We start from the raw sequence: 15,138 nt of genomic DNA, 5'->3' as shown, positions 1-15,138 counted from the left end.
CTTGATTTCAGTGTCAGGTAATGTGATGGTTTCTATTTTTCCCAATTCCCACTTCATACCTTTAACAATGAAAACAATGAAAAATCAGATTGACCAATAAATGCTGAAAACACCTTAAAGCATGTTCTGCTTTGAGTGGAACTCAGGAAGAGTAGCTCAGAGCTCAAGAGGTGTCATTGTCCTCTCTCCATCCTGTGAATAGAATGCTCCAGTGTAGCAGAAGTGCTCAGAGATGCTTGAAAAGGCATTTTTCAGACAAAAAGCATAACACAACTCGTTACTTTAATTAACAATAGCAATGAGGTCATGGTAGTATATACACCTCAAATAAATAACTTGAGTGATATATCACTAGCAGGTTATTTGTTTGTAGCAGAATTGTCTTTTACCCAGGGAAACAATTACATAGGCATGCCGAGGTTTCCTTAAAAGCTTTTTAAAATTAGAAGAATAGCAACAAAATAAAACATTACAGTGGTAGAATTTACCTAATTTAGAAATCTTTGGTTCTGCATCAAGTTATCCAGGTTGTTCTATATTTCTGGGAGAAACTATGACTTGCTTCTTCATAGTTGTATACTGACGTTCACCACTTCATTTCAGTGTTTTTTGCATGTTGCAAGGCACTTGCATTCTCCCAGGGATGAAGAACTTGGGTCACTACAAGCAAAAGAAATAATGATCTGAGATTGCAGGAGACAAGATGAAAGAAAATGCATATTTGCCCCTACTTGGATTCATCATGGGCACACACACATAAACATACCATCCCTTATGAAGAATAAAGTTTTAATTAAGTCTGCTGATAGCACACAAATCCTTTTCAGGCAGAATGATTATATCATTGAGTCCTTAATAAGGACTGAGCAGAGGAGTCTAAAAGGAGAACAGGTTCTAACTATTTACTTTGAATAATAAGGGTTCTCTATGTCAGAAAGTTATATGTGCTGAGCCAAGTACAGAAGTTTATCCTGCTTATCACTGCCAGTTTCTTCTGGGGATAACACGGGAAGAATTCACACTTAAAGATGCAAGAAACCTGCACAGTGTCAGAACTACACCTTAATTGCAACACTTCAGCCATTGAAACATCGGGGCACAAATTTGCTACCAATTTTAGCTCCATAAAATTTAGACCAGTGTTCTAAAATATGAAATTCCATTCATGGACTTAAAAAACTTCAGAATTTGGAATCTTTCCTTATTGTAATCACATGAGGACAGGTTGCTAACATATCATACATGTCTCCATCAAGTTATTGTCCAGTGTGTGTTTGCAGTTGTACCATTTCAAATTTGGAGTTAGATACCCATATAAGTATGCCACAGAGACTAAAAATTCCCTTACATTTTTATGGTTCCACTTATATTTTGGTCTCCACTATGCAGCTATGCATTCTGGCCTTTCTTAAAAAATAATTAATTCCACCACTTTAAACTGATTTTCCTAGTTCAGTGAAAGATATTGAGAGAAGAAGTCACTTATTTTCAAATTGCACAGTTTTCAGTAACTGTCCCCAGTACTGGTCCCTAGGCATTCAGCACCAGAATTAATTTTAGCATCTCTGGTTAATTAATGAGAATGGCTCCCTTGTTAAAATATGAGAGTTTTCAGCTGCTGTGTCTGTAAATTCTTCTTCCCGTTTTTCATTTCTTCTGCATTTTGAAGTACCTTACAAAACAAATTTGCTTCACTAGCACCTGGCTAAAGAAACAATTGTGGCAGACCTATGCACCATCTCATAAATAATCATACAACAGAGGAAGAAAATACTGCAACAAAAGTTCTACTACCTCAACAAAAACAAAAGACCAAGTGACCCATTCTAGACAGTTTAAAAATATTAGTAAAGGGAGGGGAATTTTTTTTCACACCTAAGTGTATAAAAAGCAGTTAATAGCTCTCATGAACAGAAAAAATCCTTAAAGACAAAACTCAAGTGTCTCTAAAGAGATTCAATAGGAGAAAAAAATTAGAAACAAAATTAATTGCTATTCTGTCATCAAGTGGACAACGGTAGAAGAAATATTTGAAATATCAGCTACTTCAAAGTTTCTCATTTATTCTAATTTAGTTTCTTGTACATATTATGTAAGTCTAGAAGGCTGAGAAAAAGCCAGTCTATCAAAATCAAAGCAGCTTTTAGTAAAGACAATGGAGAAAAAATTACTGTCTGGTTCTCAGGAAATCTCTCTTGTGCATAAATCTGAACCTAATTAACCTATAACAAAAGAAATTAAAAGCAAAAATAAATGTTCTGCAAAAGGCATTGTTAAATAAAAAATCTGAACATTTTGGTATCACTGGTTGAAGTTTGCTCCATTCTCCTCTGCTCTATTCAGTGCAATGTGCCAGCAGAAGGACTGGCAGAGCAGAAGAATGGGATAGAAAAATTTGTATTCACCCAAACTTTGTAGTGAAATTCCTTTGGGAGTTCAAAAGTTTAATTCTTCTGTTTTCAAATGATGGAGCCAACATCTGTTTAAAAGAAAAATCGAAAATTTCACTATCCTAAAGCTTCCCATCATTGAAGAGTCAAGGCAGAGCTGGGCATAGTAAATGTAAGCAATTCCATTCCTAGATATCGTATTCTATGTCTGTGATCTATCTTTATTTCTCTATTTTTAAGTTGTGAGCATTGCGAGGTTTCCACTTAACTTGACAGAGTACCAATCAATATGCAGTTACAGCAGGATCTTAAAGTATTATCACAGCAATTTATCCTCAACCCACTTTCATGGCAATATAAGAAAACAAGAGGTGATCCTTTCACGGAGGCAAAAAATGATGCACAATTCAGTCCAGTGTTGACTTCCTAGTAAGAAGGTGCAGCATGATAAAACATAGGATACATTTCTAGCACAGAAGTTCTTTAGAAATAGAGTACACTCCTTACTGAAAAATTATAGAATCAAAAAGGTTGGAAAAGACCTTCAAGATCATCAAGAGCAACTGTAAACCCAACATCACTGTGTTCACCACCAAACCATTTTCCCAAGTGCAAACATATTTTGAAAAGTTCCAGGGATGCTGATTCTGTCACTTCCTTGCGCAGCCCATTCCAATGCCCCACCACCTGTTCAGTGGATGGTATTTGTGTTCTATTCATTTTGTAATATCAAGGGGTTTGCAGTGAATAATGGTCAAGTCTTTCAGACTTTTGCACAAAATTTGCGTTAAACAGCCATCAGGTCTCCTTCACAGCCCTAGGATCCACATGAGAGCCACATGCAGAGATAACTCTAGGGCAGAGTACAAAAGTGTGAGTGTATCAGCCAAGACTGACCCAAACCCAAACTGAGATTTAGGGAGGCTGGTGACTTGCACCACAGAAGATTTAACTGTTCACTATCTTTCCCAATGGTTCAGTGCAATCTCAGATTTCATTCTTTCCCTTTCTCCAGGTTCTTCAGCCTCATATTAATTATTGTCTCTTTAACTGTGACTTGGGAGGGAGTAGCATGTTGCTTTCCTAAATCCTTACAATCTGGTCTTCAGGCCATGAAAATATTTATATTTAGTACACTTTTAAATATTTAGTACAATTTTAAAAGGGTTTGAACATCCTGTACTAAGTCGGTGCTTGAAGTCAGGAGGGGTGCTGGAATACACCACTTTCTTTGGGCAAGCATTTCTATTTGCATTGACTAATCCTTCATATTAATGGCATTTATTTCACCCCTGTGGCAGGCAGGCCTGTCACAGGTCCTTCTAAGACCTCACCAGGAGGACATCCAGGACTGGATCTGCATCCTCTCTGTCTTCCTGATCAAAGTTACAAGTGTCAGATCATTCTCCCTCCTGGTCCAGGTCAAAGACAGCAGCAGATGGGACAAGGTTTCATGGTCACATAGCAGAACTAGAGGCAAGATCTCATCTGCCAAACAATCTAAATTCTCCTCCTGCTGCTGTCACTGAGATCCCACTGAGCTCAAGACTCAGCGTGACCAGTGAGCCAGGGGTCTCAAACAGCTCTCAACACCCACAGAGTATGTGTTACAAGGAAACAAGTGCATGGTCCTCAGAAGGAACAATTTCATTCTGCAAGACATCGGTGCCATCTCCTGCTCAGTCCAGAACTGGACTCCTAGAGATTCAAAGAGTCAAAGCGAGCAGTGCTACAGAACAGAGTTTGCTTTTCCTTCTTGCTCTGACTGGAGTACAGCAGAAGGAAGGGATTGTCTGAACAGCAAGTTACAAACCACCAGATGTTTTGCCTGGTATTTTGGGGGTAGGGCCTAACAGACAGCTTCCAAGACACAAATATCATCCTGGTGACCATTGCAGCAAAGGGGGGAACCCATATGTACTTCTACAGCTCCTTTCCCAGTCCTCCCTCTCCTAAAGTACCCATTGTTTTACATTGTGTTTGTCTTCTGGATTCTGTCATGCTTCTTTTGAAGGGGAAATCTGTTGATATATGTTGTGTTACATGATCCATCATAATTCCATGTAACGTAATCACAAATGTGAACGTACCGGGAGGTTTTGTTTTACACTCAGCATGCAACTTTTTTTTAGATGGCCAGAAGAGCTATTAAATGGATAGTTTGAGGGAAGCCTCCACATGAAGGCCAGTATAAAGTCATCTGTATTTAGTAAAGTATGTGCTTTGCAAACTATTATGCTGCAGGATAACATGTGAGGATATCTTTTGAAGACTTAAAAAACAAACAAAAAACAAATTTGCAGTAGTCTGCCGGGGTCTCCAGTGTTGTCTTTTCATAAATCCTAAATGGCTATAGCAAATGTTTTGGAAACCAAAGTGAATTGTCTGAAGTTTTGATGCATTTTATATATAAATCATGTTTATTTGTATGTGTGGACTGTTTTTCCTGTTGACATCATTTCAGAGTCATTGTCTGTTTCAGCTAAGAAATATTTCTAATATCTTCCTTATTTCCAAGAATTATATGTTAATGTATGTGCAAACACCAGTTCATCAGACTGAGGAAGATGTAGAAGGAAATACTGTGTGTTTGTAAGGGCCACAGCTGGCTTTTCTTAGGTATCAAGAGGAGACAAATAAGCAATTTTGAAAAAGAGTATGATGGGATCTGAAGAGAATTTACCTTAAGAGGACTAATTTTGCAGAAAAATGGAGCAAAATGTTTATTGCTGTCCCCAAACTCATGTTACCACGAGGAGCTTGTATAGCTTGTCTGGTATTTCTTTCCTACTAGGAACATAGTTTAATTCTCTGAGCTGGCCTGCAATTTGAAAAAAATAATTTCTTTAATTTGGTGGCAGGTAGCTTGCCAAGTACCTTGATGAAGAAGTTGTTGTCCATTACCTACAACCAGTATAGTCCCTTTCTGTGTGTTGCTCCAATGTTTTCAAATAGCGGGACAAAAACAGATTTTTTGCCAGTTTAACAGATTAAACTTCTTCATCTCCCAGTCTACAATCCCTGCCCCATACCATGAATCCATGTTTAGAACACTATACCAAGCTCCTTACCACTGAAAGCTCCCAGGCCAGCCCACACACCTGCCCCTGCACTCTGGCCAGTCCGAGTCTGTCACTCACTCTCTTCAAGTGTTTAATTCTTCCTTACTCCTCTCTGCATCCCTCAGTCCCACAGGCCCTCTTCCTGATACCAGACCAACAGAAGGGAAGCCATCAAGTTGCTCTCTCCCCCAGCATGATCACTGCCTATGTCCCAAGGGCCTCAACAGAGGGGCCAGCAGTGGCCATGAACTAGCAGGACAGGTGGTGGCTGGGGGCACAAATGGCCTGTGAAATGAGCTGACATGCTGCTTGTTTTCCTCGAACATACAGGTATAAATGATAGATATATTGCAATAAATAGATATAGATGAAGTTACAGTCAGCTTTATAGTGAATATAAACTCTGAAATACCATATACCCTTGATACAGGTATAGCAATTAAATTTTTAACTTTGTAGCAAGTTACCATCTTATCTCATTTGTGTTTACAGCTCTAATGGGAAATCGGTTTCCTGGGCCCAGAACGAGAAAAGCAGCCGAGGAGCACACCTTTGGCAGCGGTTGTCAGTCCACATCAACAAAAAAGAGAACCCCAACCAAACTGCAGTGATCAAGCCTTTTTCTAAAAGCACAGATAGTAGCCGGCACAGTAGCAGCGCTACATTTCCTGAGGCTAGTGCCAAAACGCTTTACGACGTTTCGGAAGCCGAAGAGCAATACCCAGCTCAGTACCGACCACAGACTCCCTCACCAATCAGCACTTTGAGCCACAGAACTGCCTCTGTCAGTCGAACAGAAGACGAAGCCCCCACCTTCCAGTCAGAACCTCCTCAGCGAAGCAGCCCCTCTCAAGGCTCCATCATGGAGCAGATCAGCAGCGTTGTTACTCGCTTCACAGCCAATATCAGTGAGCTGAACTCTATGATGCTTTCAACATCTACTCCAGGGACAGCGGGCGCTGCTCCTCTCTGCTCTTCCTACCTGATTCCACGGGAAATCCAGCTCCCTACAACAATGACCACACTTGCAGAGATCCAACCACTTCCTGCCATTGAAGTCAATGGCTCTTCACAGGCTGCTAGGAAACCTTCAAATGAAAGCATCAAAGAAGGCACTTCAGAGACCCCAACAGCCAAGCAAGACCTGGAGGAATTGGTGGCTTTAACTCCTCCTTCTCCTTTTAGAGACTCCATTGATTCTGGAAGTGCATCTCCCAGCTCTCCAGCTTCTGAATCAGCTCTCTGTATCCCGTCCTCCCCCAAATATGACACACTCCTCATCAGAGATTATACTCAAAGTTCTTCTTCGCTGTGAATGTAGTTCAAGAAGAGGTTGGAGCTCAACAGCTACAAGCAAGTAGTCGGGGGACAGCCAAGTCTTCAAGATCTCCAGTGTTTACACAGACAGAGTGAGAGGCATTGGGTCATCTTGTGAGGAATGGAAGGGAAGAAGAGGAATCACCTGAGAGGCGGAAACATCAGATTAATTATGCTGATTTAAAGACAAAATGACTCTTGGCAGATTATCGTGGCCTTAAAAAAACATGGGCTTTTCAGAAACACTGAATCTATTTTTGAGGGCTTATAAGGAGTCTGTTAATCCAGTTACATACCAAGTGCTTTGCTTTAGTATTACAATGAACTGTGTGTACAATATAGGGGACGGGGGGAACTAGATTGTAAACAACTGTACAATGGTTTGTTTGTTTACTCTGATCCCTTGCCCAGAAGTGAACCTTGATCTTTTATCAAGAATAGAAGACCAAACATTGAATGTACATTTTCTAACAGACTCAAATCTGGGACCAACATGTCAAGCTTTCTCTCTTTTTTTTTCTATGAAGATCACAAAAAGCAGTAATGTATGTTACTACAAAACCTTTCGCGGAAGAATATTGTGTCTGTGATACGTTACACGTGGATAACACTAAGCTGAGGCTTTGCAGTGAGTGACTGCAATATGGAGGGCTTTACAAGTGACTTCTCAACCTACGCATTTGTTTATGAAATTCTCTTCTATCAGTATCTAATTTCAATTTGTTATCATTGGATTCACCTTCACAACAACAAAACCCAAGGAAGATCTCCTGACTATTTCACCATGTTGCCAACTAATATTGAAGTAGCAAAAAATATTTTCTGGAGTACTGTTTTGTAATTCCCTTACCAGGGCAAATTGTTGAGATGAATATTCTCTTTCTAGCAGCACTACCAAGCTACATTACAGCTGCACTCCCTAGAAAAATTAACACATTTTTATGGACATCCTCATGATAATGTTACCAGTTAAAATACTTATTCAGACTCCCATCTTTGCTTGTAACAAACAGGTAAACACCCTAAGGATTTTCTCCATCCTTTAAATGACAGAATTCTAGGATACCAATTTGGATTATGACAAATGCTAACTATCAGTGGGAAAGGTTGTCATAATCTTAATTAATATACACATATATATGGAAAAAAACCCTGTGTCAAAGTCTGCTTAGAGGTGATTAAGCTACTCTTTATTAAGCAACAATTTTAAAATTTGTTTTGCTGCTGATCCCTTGCAGCTATGAACAGTGACAAAAAAATACATTCAAAGCAATACAGAGTAATGGTTAAAACAAAGAAGACCTAATGAGATATGAACAAATAGAATCTTTGTTTCTTAGCAACTCACAGAAGAAACAAGGGGATTCCTCAAATTTTTTTTCCTATATCAAAGTAGTACAGTTTAGTGCACTTCATACTGTCACAGCACTTTTTTAATACAGGCAGGGAAGAGTTTTAAAGTTTGAATAGTAGCTAAATAATTTTTGATAGGTGTAGTTACATAGAACTTGTAAGTCAGACCCTAAACGCACACTGTATTTGCTCTCTTCTTCATGACATAGCTGTCCTCAGGTGCCAAACTTTTATGGGTTTGTTTTATTTTATTGAAGGATAGCATGAAGTGATGAGTAATGTACTTCAATTCAAAGTTGAATTGATGTAGCCTTATATAGAAGACAGCCTCAAGGAAGGGAGCCTTGAAATAAGGCTGCTGTATTTTATTTTCAAAACCTTTAGATCTTGTTTCTTCGAAAATAACAAATATTTTGTAATCAAAATTCATACCTCCTTTTTCTCCCCATGTTCAAAAACGCTATTTGATCAAACAAGTAAAAGATGAAAGCACATTCACATATTTTAGCAAAGAGCATTTTCTATTCCTTTGGGATGCTTGTTTCACTATTATGCTTTGTGCCCCAATTTGCTGCTCAACAACATTTAAAAATGAAAAGTAATAGATGACTGAATCCAGACCAGCACCTCACAGAGGTACTCTGGTGACTCTAGAGTCAGGCAATGTTATCCAATTGCAGTCTGGGCATGCTTGTCTTGTCAGGTACAGTCATTTATCAGCTTTGCCTATAGCATGAACAGGCAGCTCACAAAACAGCTCTACTCCAGAAGGCAGATCCCTACACTAAGGCATGACTGAAGGTCCTTGTTGCCCATATGCAGTTCTTGCATCCTCGCATGACTGATCAGCACAGACTCAGCTCTGTGCAGCTGCACAGTTCCCAGACTAGAGCTCAGTTTTGCCCTCTTGGTTCACAGTACTAGCATGTCTCATCATTCCTTAGCTGTTCATGTCATCAGGAGAAAGCATCTTCTGTCACAGGTTACAACCCACATTTAAGAGAAAAGCATGTCCAATCAGTCTGTGATACAACCATTCTTATTAGGGGTGTTTAGACCACTTAAATGTTGTTCATGGAAGACTTATATGATAATATTTGTCTCCCATCAGTGCAATATTGTTCTAATATAGAGTGTACTGAGATAACTAATGTGAATTTCGAAAGGATTCTATTACTACCTGTTCTCTTATACTTCAAACTATTGACCAATATTCTTACAAGAACATCCTCCACCTCGAACCTTCCCTAGAATTTCAGATCCCCTTTAGTCTTTTCTTATGGTGGTGGACAATTAATAGAATTGTATTACTGCTAAAATCTGTGGGTTTCACTGCACTGTGAAATAATCAACAGTGGAAATAAGGATTATATGACAAATATAAAATATTTCCTTAAATAAAAAACTCGTAAAAAGGAGTGAAAAATTGAAACTGTCAAGCTCAACATAAATATACCTCTTCTGTTCTCAAACTGCACCACAGCTATTGCTCAGAGCTTCCTGACGATGGTCATGTGTACTGTCATGACAATTTGGGTGGAGATGCCCCCTGTGCCCTGAATGCATGTTTTAAGAGCCTAAAACCTAATGCTGTGCAACCAAAATTTTAAACACTTTTGTTCACTCTCCCTTTTGGAGGAGTCATGTATCTTTTGCGTATCTATCTGCTGCAGCAGACATTTTAGTGACACAAGGAACTATGGATGGACCCTGCTGAGGTAGTATCTTCTAGGAGTCAGTCTATTTTTATTAAAAGATGGACAACCTTAGAGGCATTTAAGGAAGGCAGAATCTGCTTTAATTGAGCAGACTGGAGCGCATCAATGTAATTATTTATCACATGTTTGAATTCCAACAAAGGGAGGAAAGGTTTTGTGGAGAAGAAGGCAAAAACGGTGTAATGTCTGTAGTAATAATCCAAATGAGCCCAGTGGGAGATTTGCAAGACTGGAAAGTTCCTTGGGAGAAGCCAGTGGGTTTGACATAAGAGAAAAAAAATTATGTAGACAGACATCATGACTTCATTATGCTGTTTGTATGCTAGTCTTAGTTTAGGACATTAAGCTAGAGTGGCAAGGGTTTTCAGACATAAATGCAAAAGTTACAATAATGAACACTTTTCAATCTAACTAAAGAATGTGCAAGTACCAGCTGAATGGCTTGAAATTTGCCTTCCAATATAGTGCTGCTGACACAAAGGAAATTAAAGGATTTGAAACTACTGTCATTCTTGACCACATGGACCTCAAAAAAAATCTCTTATTTCTTTTGTGCTTGAGGCCAGCTCTAAAGAGTGATGGTGTAATCACCTTTGGATCTATGCTTTTGAATAAAGTGAGCCATTCTCAGGCCATTTGGAAAGAAGCCTTTGCAATACTGAAGAACTGTGTTTTTAAATTCTCTCTGAAGAATGATTGCATGACTTTGAAGATGTGCTTCCTTGTACTTCTATCTGAACATTTGGTGCCTAGACTCATGCAGATACCTTAGACCAGAGATTTTTAGACCACAGTCCACAAATCACTTGTTGATATTTCATGAAACCTGGTCAATCACAAGGTGCTGGCTTCTTCCTTTGATTTCCAGCTACAAAAGTGAGATAGAAACTAAATGCTAATTCAAAAACCATTATAAGCTCCAAAAGCAAAAGCAAAAAAAAAAAAAAAAAGTTATATTAGTTTTCTTGGATGTTTATTCAGTTGCTGTGTCTGTAAAAGGAAAACTTGTGTTAAAAACTGAGAGAATAAGCTATCAAAAGAGAGTAAATGGGAAGCCCAATCCATGACTCTCACACTGGATGATTGTGGAGTTTCCCCTCAAATGTTTTCTTTAGTGTGCAAGACCAAACTGAAAGACTGCATAGCTGTGGGTGTAATTTCTGTAAAGAAAAGTGTGCAACCTTGTTGTTCTTCTTAATACATCAGTTATGAGGTGAGAGGATAAAAGATGACAGTAACAGACAGCATAAAAAAGAGTTGGTTCCTTAGGGAAATCAGAGTGCTATGCTCAGGATTAACAATGTGACCACAAATTTTCTATTGTATTGGAGACCAGTGTCAGGTCTGGTTTAGCTGACCCCAAAAAAGAGACTTTGGAGCCTAAAGTTAGGATTTCAGTAGAATTTAATACCTGCATTTTAAACTTAATTTTAAAACAACTATTCAAATGACAGCTTTCTCCAGCATCTAGCATAGTATGTCTGTGTATGCTCAGAACTAACTTGATCATCACACATCTAAGGATCTTTGTACCTTACTCATGTTAAAATCCATCAAGGATGCAGAAAAATACATGAGAGTACACAGAATGCACCGTACAATCTCCTGGCTAGAAAGTGCTCCAATGACTCAGTGGTGAGTTTTTATTCATTTCCCCAAGGTATTTTCACAGGGCAGGAACAAATTCAAGAGTATTGCAGTGGAAAAGGAACGGTGCAACCTGATAAGACAGACACTGAATAAAATTAGAGATCATATATGACCACTTAATATAAAATATTTTAAAATTTCTGGAGCAGAAATAAGCTATTTTAACTCTGAAGAAGCAGAGGCAACTTTTTGTCTGTGCTACATACTGGCTAAAGAAAAAGTTAAATGCTTCCTTGTCCTTTTTGTGACAGGAGGGAAGGATGTGCCCTTACATTACTTCTTATCTGCAGAAATGTTGTCTTCTATCTGGAGATCTCAGACCCCAACATAGAAAGGAGAAATTGAATCTTATTGGATAGGCAAAGGAATTAAACTTGAATAGCTTATTCTTTGAGCATGAAGAAAAAGGGACTTATTTCATTTTCCTCCAGTCTTCTACAAAGGTGACCTTTAACAAAGGTGATCTGGCCCATCTTTGAAACAAAATATATAGATGTCTCCATAAATTGATCCCAGAGGAAAATTAGCATTTTCTGCACATTGCATTTGCATACTGGCTCAAATAGAGTATTCCTAGACATCTCTTTCCTTGTTGTGTTGCTTTCTTGGGCACTAACTCTTCTCACAAATTCCACAGGAAGACTAGATATTTAACAAAAGGTCCTGATCTCCACACTAGAGCAAAAAGCTATGTATTACACAGAATAATTTTAAGTCCTGAAGTCCTTAAACTATTTGGGTTAATGGAATAATTCCAGATTAATATCCATATAAAGATAATCAAAGTTGTATAGTGGCCGCTGAAGTCCAGATTTGACTATTTGTTCTGCAGAGAATTATGACAGGATATTCTTCCCACTCTCTTTTGAATCAAACAGCAGATGGATTTTACTAGATTCATTCCTGAAGTTAGGCTTGGTGAATGTGTCCTTCCTACCATTCATACTCTATCTGGTATCCCAGTGGGTCATCCTCTAACTAAACATGTTAAGGGATGTGAGTGAACATGTCCAAAAACACCCAATACAATTTTCTGGCAGTTTAATGAAACTCCAAAAATGAAGTCAATACTCTCCATGAACAAGAAAATCATTAATCTACTACCCATTTCACTTAATCTAGTAAAGACTTAGGTTGAATTACCTGAATTCTTTTTTTTTCTGTGATGGTTTATTATTTTATCCTTAGTTCAAATATCTCCAATTGCCACCAACAATTTTTTACTGTGAAAAGGAAAGGAGATACAGGCAAGTGAAGCATAAAGGTAAGTAAAAAATTCATCTGGGTGATGAACTGGTGTATATGGCTGGTTTTGTCTAACCTGAGCAATGACAGTATTGACAAACAATAAATATTAAGTCACTCCAATCTGCCAAATGGGAACAAATATACTATGTATATTACATGTACTAATAGGATTATATGGCAGCTGCTGGTGGTATTTGTAATTAGAAATCTATATAGAATATAGATGTTTTAGAGAGATGGTGCCAATTCCAAAAGATTTATGTGGGCTACAAGTGCTTGTAATTATTTTTTTTTAATTTGCTAATAACTTATGAAGAACTGGTTTCAAACATTCTGTGACCGTTTGTTCTTTTTTATGTTGTTGCTGCTTATACTATAAAAACATAGAGAATGTAAAGTTATTATTTTGATGTGAACTGAAAAAGATTTTTCATAAAATTTAACATTTTTATCAGCTTTGGTTTGCTTTCTACCTGTACAAATGTAATTTATTTTAGCATTGAAGAATACACTTGCTTGTTTCTCAATTGTCTACATCATGTTATAGTTGGTGTTTATGTAGAGTCAGGTACTTTTTGAACAGTATTAAAAAGAATCTGTGATATGACTGAAAACTGGAATTTTTTTTTCTCCAGAACACTTACAGCTATGTTTTCAGTGCATTTTTCTACAAACCAGGTATGCCTATACACAAACCCTTGAATTACAATCTCTCTCTTTTACTCCTCCCTCTCTTGCTTTAAAGGATTAAGTTAACATTAATGGTATCATAGTTACATAACATTCTAGTATAGTTTGTCTTTTGATGCACACACAATCTCATTGATGAGGCATATATAGATTTGAGAGAAAAGAGTAAAATAATCCAGACTTGATCGACAGAAAACAAAGCTCTTCCACTTGGAATCATATACCAAAACTTTATTTTTATAGATGTCCTAAGAAACTACTTTACTCCTGCAATTGTAGATTCACATCTAATCTTGAACTGCAGAAAAATATCAGAGGAAATTTTTTATGTCCTTTAACATTTGGTTTCTAGAGTTCTGCCTTTTTGACCACTAGGAATAAATGTCTTTTCTCATGTCTGGCTACATTCTGTTTCCAGCCCATAGATTTTGCTATCTTCCCTGCTACATGCTAAAAAAAACCCAACCCCCCAAAATAAACAAACAAACAAACAAAAAACCACAACAAAGCCACTACTCAATAAATCCTGATCCATACAGAAAAGCAACTTAAAAACCCTCCCCAAAACCAAACCAAACCAAACCAAAAAAACAACCAAACAAAAAAACAACAAATAAACCCCACAGAACAAAATGAACTTTCTAGTTTGGAAATCCTCTCCCTTCCATTCCAAAATCTGGGGTTTGTAATAGTCTTTATATTCTTACATAGACTGGCATGAATTTGGAATAATTATACTGCAGCTCTCAGATAAAAGCCAATCATACACATTATTTTCTAAACACATCTCTAGAGATTACTGCTGAGTCAGTTTATTTGCTGTTGACAAATTAAGTTGACTAATTCATAACACAATGGTAGGTAAAATGCCCAACTCCAACTAAAAACCAATGTGAATTCATATAATGTTTTTGAACCACCTAAAACTCTACATTCCAAAGTTAATTCCTTCAGTGTAGAAATCCATAGCAATTAATTCAGCAAAATCTACAGTTTTGTACCAAAAGAAGCATTGCAACTATTGCAATTTGAATAGAAAGACTTTGAAAACCATATGCAACATCTTGTTCCATTGCAAAATATTTTTAAATCAATGCCTGGAACACTAGATCAAATTTGCTTTGTTTGCAAGAACAGTTACTTTATGCCACGCTCTGTGTTCACCTCTCAGCCATGTTTCTTCTGAGTTTCTGTTATCATTGCAGAATGATGACATTTAGAAACTAATAAACTAATAAATCCCATTTCAAACTAAATCACAAATCAATGTTTACATTGATTAAAAAGAGAGGGGCACTATTCTATAATACACCTTCAGAAATATCAGGGCAATTAGTAATGAGAAAAGAAAAAGTTCAATTTCTTAAAAAGTTTGGAGTCTAATTTCTCTGTCTGTCTGGAGCTTTATCTTTTATTCACATTTGATCCATAATTGTTATTTGATACCAGAGAAGCCTTACTGCCAGCACTGTCCTCCTCAGCTGAACTAATATATGGACTGGGTGCTCCTCTTCTTCTTACAGGAGTTCCTTCTCTGTCCGCTCACAGAACATTGGGAAAAGGGCTGGAATTTTAAGAACTGCAGTCACCCTTTGTGTCCATTCAGGGTCTATTTATTAAATTTGGTTTCCTATTGTAGGAGTTTAAGACCAAATAACAGTGGAGAGCGTGAGGTGTTTGTTTTGTTCCTTTGTTTACTACAAAGGAAAT

General features: G+C 37.6%; 1 protein-coding gene across 9 annotated transcripts in view; it reads left to right on the top strand.

The window, feature by feature from the left end:
- The window catches only part of GRM5 (glutamate metabotropic receptor 5), a 245,439-nt gene extending 232,087 nt beyond the window's left edge, over window positions 1-13,352 (top strand). For all 9 annotated transcript variants that reach the window (XM_014266186.3, XM_014266184.3, XM_014266182.3 and 6 more), the window contains one exon: window positions 5,945-13,352. In XM_014266186.3, the coding sequence (XP_014121661.2) occupies window positions 5,945-6,767 (823 nt within the window). In that variant the 3' untranslated portion in view covers window positions 6,768-13,352. The remainder of the gene's footprint in view (window positions 1-5,944) is intronic.
- The last annotated feature ends 1,786 nt before the right edge of the window (window positions 13,353-15,138 follow it).

The sequence above is a fragment of the Zonotrichia albicollis genome, chromosome 2 (genome assembly GCF_047830755.1).
Source record: "Zonotrichia albicollis isolate bZonAlb1 chromosome 2, bZonAlb1.hap1, whole genome shotgun sequence".
Lineage (NCBI taxonomy): Eukaryota > Metazoa > Chordata > Aves > Passeriformes > Passerellidae > Zonotrichia > Zonotrichia albicollis.
Note: the sequence above shows the minus strand (reverse complement) of the source record. Positions and strands in the feature narration are given on the sequence as shown.